At 31.6% G+C, this 8351-nt stretch overlaps 1 protein-coding gene across 1 annotated transcript; it reads right to left on the bottom strand.

Annotated features, from left to right (window-relative positions):
• Positions 1–2093: 2093 nt before the first annotated feature.
• Positions 2094–3747, bottom strand: LOC123193646 (cytochrome P450 89A2-like). Its single transcript, XM_044606706.1, has one exon. The coding sequence runs from the start codon at positions 3722–3724 to the stop codon at positions 2210–2212; it is 1515 nt and encodes a 504-aa protein (XP_044462641.1). The 5' UTR covers positions 3725–3747; the 3' UTR covers positions 2094–2209.
• Between the last annotated feature and the right edge of the window lie 4604 nt (positions 3748–8351).

The raw sequence follows: 8351 nt of genomic DNA, 5'->3' as shown, positions 1-8351 counted from the left end.
AGCTCGGTTCGTTTCGGGCTAGAACCGAGCCGAGCCGAGCTCGAGCTCGAGCTGGCTCGGCTCGAGTCCAACCCTAGTTGAGCACGTCTTACAACAAAAAAACAACTGTGTTTTTGAAATATCGGTGGCGCAGAACAAATGAATAATATGTAGGGTTAGATTCACACCGAGCTAACTGAAGCTAGAGTTAGAGCTTGACTCGGACAAGCCCGAAATGAGTCGGTCCTAGCCAAGTTTGGTCAAGCTCAAGCTACTCGTCAGATTTTCTAATTAAAAATTTTGATATAAAATGATGTCGTTTTAACCAATATGTATTAAAACGACGTCGTTTTAATAACGAAAAATGAGCCGAATCGAATTCGAGTTTGACTTTCAAAAGCTTGACGAGTTCAAGCTCGAACTCGAGCTCAACTATATATGAACCGAGTCAAGCCCGAGCTCGGCTCAATTCGAATCCAGCCCTAATAATATGTAGTTCGTGTCAAGCGGTATTAATGAGCAAAACATCTCAGATTCTAGAAATTTTTGGACAAAAATCAACGGTGTGGATCCATTTTAAATGCTTTAGCCAATAAAATTGAGACACTTGGAGGTTTTTGGGGTCAGTTTATGCAGAATTTTGAAAAAATGTGGTCTACAGTGTACATTCAAACTATAAAATCGAATCAAACTATTTAAAAATTATAATTTGATTCAATTTGATTTTTAAAATGATTTAGTTTGGATTAGAATTTTTCAAACCGTTTTTTTCAATTCAAATTACAGTTTGGACGATTTTTAAAATGAACCAAACTGTAAACTATATTTTTTTAAAATAAATATATATAACTAGATAAAATTTTTTAATAAGTAATTAGGTGTACAACTCTTTTTTAATATTTATTTTGTTATTTTTTTACATATATATTATATTTATTTTATACGTGTATATTATGTTTTAAAAAATTAAAATTTAGCTGATTTTATTAAATGATATATATATTTAGAAATGAATTACTTTAAAAGATTCAAATTATGATAGTCGAATTATGTGTCGTATTATGTATCAAAAACCTAATTTACCATATTATGCATCATATTATATAATGCACCTTTTAAAAATTAAAATAATAAAATATTAATAAAATAATAAAATATTATAATTGACATGTCATTATTTTGAAACATATCACCAAGACCCTTAATATTTTGAAAATTTTCATATACACCTTTAATACATTATTATTTTATCTAAAAAAATGTATTAATTTGTATCAGTAATATATATCGTATCGTAGGATACGATACGTATAGTGTATTTTAAGATATTGATAATTATGAGTCAAACCGTAATCCAAATTAGATCAAACTATATTTTTTCAGTTTGGTTTGGACTGGTTTGAAACCTAAAATGGTTTTGTTTAATTTGAAAAAATTTCAGACTCTTTTTTAAAGTTTGGTTTGAAAAATCTATCAAACTGTATCAAACCACCTAATATAGACAAATAAAAAAGTTTTTATTTATTTGATAGTGAATGAGGAAACGACACATTCTAAAATTTAAACGTTAGTTAAAAGAACGAAATCAAGTCTTTTGGATTTTCATTTTCCTTTCGATCATCTTGCGAAACATGCTCTGAAAATTTTCAATTGTAAAGTTATGAAACAATCACTGAATGGTTTATGATGACGATTAAGATGACGACAATATCTCAGATAATGTAGAAAAACTTTTCAATGTGTTTCGTTTGCTTTTTAAATAGCTTACGATAACTTCAAAAACACTAGCAACGATGGTAGTGGTTTCATTGTGTCGGTTTTAGTAACAACAACAACAACAAGGACTATACCAATAACAATAGCAGTTTCATCGAGTTTCTTCTAGTCTAGTCTATATAGTATGGGTTTTAGAAGCATAAATGTTTGTTTAAAAAAGTTATATGTTTCTCCTGTTTTAGATGTCCTGTGAGATATTTGACCATACATCAAACTTTGGGTGGGAATAAGTGCTTTGGCCTCTTAAATAAAATGAGAAAGGAACTCCTTTTCTCATTGTAGACATCCTTGTAAAATTATTGTGTTTTATATTATTATAAATCACAAGGAAATCTTCACTCTTCCACCTCCCTTCTCAGCATACATTATGATATAAATTATACCAGATTTGCCTAATATTATTTTGGAGTTTAGCAAGACAACATACTAAGTCCCAAATACATTATGATATAAATTATGGCAGTCTAGGATTTAGATGAACCTGCAATGGATTTTTCATCACCGTTACTATCTCTTGCTTTTCTTCCAGGCTAACCATATCGCCATCCACAGTCTTCCATTCGAAGTTCCAAATAAAATTCGCCACAAAATATTCTAAATGAAGCATTGCCAAACCAATCCCAGGACAAATTCTCCTTCCCACCCCAAATGGCATCATCTTTATTTCCCTGCTCCCTGTTATGTCAAACTCTTCACCACTCAAGAATCTTTCAGGCTTAAACGTCATCGAATCATCCCATACCTTTGAATCCCATCCCATATCCGCCACCAAGAAATAGATTGAGGCTTTCTTTGGGACCAAAAATCCATTCAGAACCACATCTTCAGTTACAGCATGCGGCGCCAGAAAAGGTACAGGTGGGTGAAGTCGTAAAGTTTCCAAAATTACGGCTTTCAGATATGGCATCCTCAGCAGATCATCTTCTTGAACCTCTGTTGCCGCATCTCCGACAACCCCTTTAATCTCTGTTAATAATTTTTCTTGAATATGAGGATACTTAACCAAATTTGCCATCGTCCATTGAAGCGTGGTGGACGTTGTAATGGCGCCATTAAGGAGAAACTCGGAGCTCAAACTCATGATTTCCTTCCTAGTGAGCTTTCTCTTCTCCTCAGGGAGTTGCAGGTCAAACAATGTATCAACATATGCTCGGAACCACTCATCGTTGACTTCTTCTTTGACATTCAGTTTAGCCATTCTTAAAGTCTTCTGTCGTTCTTCTATCATCGGCATCAATACTTCATCTTGTTGCTGACGAATTTGCAAGAACTCTTCATTTTGTTTGCGAAACAGGACCTTCGTGAGTCTTGGCCAAAAATTGAGTTTACTAAATCGTCTTGAACTCAGCATCAAGCGACACTGCACATCCTCAATTTCTTTACTCTTCTTCTGGTCAAGCTTGTCCCCAAAACACATTAAGACCACTAACGAATACAAAGCAGATTGGAAATGGTCAATAAGGCGAAAATCCTCACCAGACTTACATTTAGCGTTGAAACAATCCAGGAGGATTTGCAACACCTGCTTGCGCGCATTACTGTACAAATAAAGACGCGAATGGTGGAGGATTTCTGCTGTGAGATTGCGGCGCAAGAGACGCCAGGTAGGGCCATAACCGGCGGGGCCAATCAGAGTAGTTCTATTTCTATTAAGGTTAGAGGGAGAGGGTCGATCAGCAAAAACTGCGCCGGTTTGGATCAAGGCCTGGTGAGCTAGACCTCGGTCAGAGATGAAGATTGTGGGATTAGAGTAGATGTTGAGTGTGATCATGGGACCGTATTTGGGTAGAAGGGTTTGGACGAAATAGTGAAGCTCCAATGGAGATTTGCGGTGCAGTAGAAAGTTGCCTATAATGGTAAAAGACAAGGGGCCTGGAGGCAGCCCGATGTTTGGATTGAAAATGTTAAAGAGGGCTTTGAGGGAAGCCGCTATGCAGAGGGAGACGATGACGATGAACCAAGTTTCCATGGTAGAGGTAACAAAGAAATTGTTAGTCCGAATGATTTGGTAGTTCTTAATGCTGCGATGCAAAGAGAGATAATTATTTTATTTAATAAAATTACGCAAACAAATAATAAGTACATTTTTTAATATAAATAATTAAATATCACTATATCATTCAATTATGAGAGTATATCTTATTGTTTAGTGTTCATTCATAAAATTATGATTATTTGTATGTATAAAATTAATTTGTTTTATTTTTATTGACTTTTAGGTAGGGGTGTTGAAAAGTGAAAACTAGCAAATTGGGCCGCTTTTATTTTATATTGAATTAAAATAATTTTTTATGGAGAGAAAATTATTGGCTGAAATCAAAATTATTTAGAGGTTAATTGAATTAAAATGATCAGTTAATTAAATTGAATTTTTGGTTAATTATTTTTAAATTGAATTTCAAAATGTCACATCTACTTTATTTTTTTTCAATGTTTTTCAAAATTATTAGTTTTTTGATTCAATTTTTTAGAATCTGTTTGATTCAATTAACTATTTTTTTAATAGATAGACAGACTGATACCCATATCAAAAAACTAATTTTTTTATATTTTTGAATTAGTGTATGGATCAGTTATTTAAATAACTGATTTTTAAGTTTGATTTTTAGTTTGAATATTGATTAAGTTTGATCACTAAATAATTTTGAACAACTAATTACCAAATAAATAAAAAATTGAACAACCCTATACGTAGGTACCACGATTTTTTAATTTGGATTGGACCAATTTTGCCCCAAAATCAAGGATTAACAATTGGATCGGGGTAAACTATGGTCCACCCCAGACATGGCAGTGTGTTTGCATGAGTCACATTATTTGACGGAGCTCAACCATGGCATAACTCATAAACATGGAGGGCTCTCGAAAGGTTTGTAAGTCGATCAAGCATGGCCCGCAAAACTTAAAAAAATATATATATATAATTTAATTTTTGCTACGTCACCCGCCAAAAAGTCCAAGGACGCACCACCCGTATGTGGCGAGGCATGCCCCAAGCCTTCAAACTTCATGGGTTAGCGTAGCACACTTAGCCCTGCATTTTTTGTAGGCTTTAGGTCGACATAGCCCACGGCACGGTGGGTCGTGCCTATTTTGGCTTAGCATGCCTGTTGACACTCTCGTTTAATTGCTAGAATCCCTTTGATTTGTAGTTTAACCCTATTTATCTCTAAGTGTTAACAACAACATTATAGTAATCAAATCGTATATTATATCGTATATCAAAAATTTAATTTTTTATATCGTGTATCATTTATCTTATCATATCGTATGATATAACTTTTTAAAATAAAATAATAATAAATTATTAAAATTTTGTAAAATTTAAATTAAAGTTTATTATATTTTTCACTTTGCTTTCCATTTTAATTTAATATCACCAATGCTTCTAAAACATAATTGAAAAACTAAACTCATCTTATCAAATTATTACTAGCTTAGTGAAAAAAAAAATTAAAAATTATAATTAAATTTCATCATACAAGATAAGTAATATAATATAAAATTAAATAGAAATATGTAGTTATATATTAAATACCTTATTACAATAAAAAAAATCATTTTTGCTTTACAAATGAAAATATATTCAATTGGGTGACCCAGTTTTGAGTTACTTCTAAATTAGGTAAACTCAGTTTTGAAAGCCAGCTCAACTGGGTTTGATTTGACTTAAATATGTTTAATTTGAATTTCATCTAAATTCGAATAAAAAAATTTTGTTTGTTTTTTTAACCAAGTTGAACTCAAGCTAGGGGTGTTTGGTTTAAGTTCAGTTTGAATCAACAATTTTGTCTGTTATTTAGTAAAATAATATCGTTTTGTTAATGACTTATGAATCCAAACCATAAATTCAAACTATCAGTTTGAACTATAAATCCAAACCGAACCAAGACACAAATTTGAACCATTCAAATTGAATTGAATCAAATTATGTTATATTTGAGTCAAACTTGAGTCAATGGGTGTTCGAGTTTGATCCAATTTGTACCCACCCTAATTACACGCCTAATTTAGTAGACAAAGATGTATCAGTCCGTATAATTAATTGTACTAATAAGGCCTGATACGTATTGAATTTTGTGATACACACACCGTATTGTATCAAATTTTGATACACCTTAAAATGCATTTCATTTTTTATCTTTATTGTATTATATTGTATAATACGTATCATATATCATATGATACTGATGATTATAGATGACACAAAAAAAAAAAATTGAATGTTCTGTACAAAGGGTTTAATCTTACCTTTTGTATGAAATAGGAAAAACTACTACACAACATGAAAGTTTGGTTAATTGTTTATATATATATATATATATATATATGTATGTATATATATATATATATGTATATATATATATATATATAGAAAAGGAAGAAATATTAATTAAAATAAACATAAAAATTACCGCCTAAACTTTTTTAGGCAAACTTATATTGGATTTACCTTTTTAAGCAAAATTATTTATTATTCCATTAGTATCTCTGTCTGCTAATTACTTTTTTTCTCAGTATGGTTTTTTGTCAACATCTATTTCTTCCAAAGCATACTCTACATCATCACATTAATAATAAGTTTGTAACTTGTAATTTTGGTAACTTATTAATCAAACATTCGTAAACTTATTTGGAAACAAATTGATTTTTTTGGTGTGATTGTTGGTATGTGCAGATCATAACGAAAAGATGAATATAAGTGTGAAGAGTATGTGTGGTGCGAAAAGTGTGTGAGAGGAAGAAATGGCGCAAAAAGTGATTATGCATTAAAAAAATGAATGTAACTATTGCATGAAAACACTTATAATTAATGTTTTGGATGGGTAACTCGGGAGGTAGATGAAACAGATGAAAATATTTACTGTAGTTTTGCCCTTGAATATAAACAAACCACACTGCTTTACTTATTTTTACTTGTTTGATTCAAAAATTAATTGATTTTAGAGTAACCACATTTCACTTGTTTGAATTCATTAATTAGAAAAATGGTTGGGCTAATATTCATGCTTAGATTTGGTGGGCACTAGTTTAAAAAAGGTGAAAATAATTTTAAAATATATTGGTGAAGTTCAAATATTAGTTTCAATCAATAAAAAAATCAATTATGATGGATTTGTAAAAGCGGTATCTTCTCATTTAGGTATCGATTGAAGTTATAATGAGGTAAAAATTTATATACCAAACCTAACGGAGTTTAGTGATTTGCAATATTTGTTAAAAGATGACTATGATGTTCAGATGAGGATAAAGCTATGTAGGTCATGCAAAAAGTCTTCCTTATTTCTTGAAGTGATGACACACCAAATTGAAGTCAGAAGCAATTATGAACAACAATATCCAACATCAAAACAAGAGATTCAACAAGAGGTTCATCAAAATCTATCCATTGAAGTTCACTTTTTGGATAACGTATATATGCAACCGGAAAGTGTGCCTGAAAATAGTAGGATAAATATAAACTTTCATCATGACAATGTTAATATTGGTGCTGGTTGGAATCTTTCATTTGAAAATTAGGCACATGGTGAAAGAAGACCAAAACCGCTATGGGGTACACTCGAAGGATGTTATCAATGGACGATTTACCAATAGATGATTTCCACTCCAACGAAGAAGATCATTTGGTGGTTTTGATGATAAAGTTAGTGATAATGATGACAATGGTGATGATAATGGTGATAATGATATTGGTAGTGCTAAAGGGGGAGATGATGTTGGTGATAATGTAGGGGTTGGTCCATCAGGGATAACGCATGAAAGTTCAGATCACGTTGCTCTAACGCATAACGATTCTAATCCTATTAATATGTAGGTTCCAAATCCATTTTTTGTGGTCCAGAGCCTCATAAGGATGTAGAAAATGAGGGAATTGAAATTCACACAGTTACACCACGAAAGATTCGAAGTGAAAGATCAATTTGCTTGTAAACAAGTTTTAATAGATGCTTTATATAGGGATGTATTGAAAAATGCTTATCAATTCAAGGTTTTAAGTTTAAATGAAAAAAAAAATATATCAAATGTGTGCTTCAACAATGCAGATGGAAAACAGAAGGGATAAAGTTAAGTAACAGTGACATTTTTGTGTTGCGAAAGTTAGGAATGCACACTTGTCCTTGGGATGTCATAAGACTTCATTATAGACAAGCAGATAAAAGGGCACTTGAAAAAATATTATAGACATTGTTTACTACAGGTGATCATGTGTATAGGCCGAAAGACATCATCACGAATAAGGCGGATAGGTATCAAATTGATATCTTTTATACATAAGCTTGGTGTGCCTAAGAGACTCCTTTTCTGAACATTTCTTTCTAGCTACAATTAAGATTACTCTTTATATGTTTAACTATTTTTACGTAAGTTCAAACTTTTAATATAGCCATAAAACTATAAGCATCATTATATCGTCTTTTCCCAGGCTGATCATTAACTGAAATTTCTTAAGAAAACAAATATTTGTGGTGTTAATCCATTTAAACCCCAAAAAATAATCCATCCTAAGAAAACAAAAATTTGCAGTAACATTTAAACCTAAAAAAATGATTAATCCATCCTGTGAAGAGTAAGTGCATGACGAGTGTGTACGAGTA

This window comes from Mangifera indica, chromosome 12 (genome assembly GCF_011075055.1).
Source record: "Mangifera indica cultivar Alphonso chromosome 12, CATAS_Mindica_2.1, whole genome shotgun sequence".
Classification (NCBI taxonomy): domain Eukaryota; kingdom Viridiplantae; phylum Streptophyta; class Magnoliopsida; order Sapindales; family Anacardiaceae; genus Mangifera; species Mangifera indica.
This window is presented reverse-complemented; position numbering and strand designations above follow the sequence as displayed.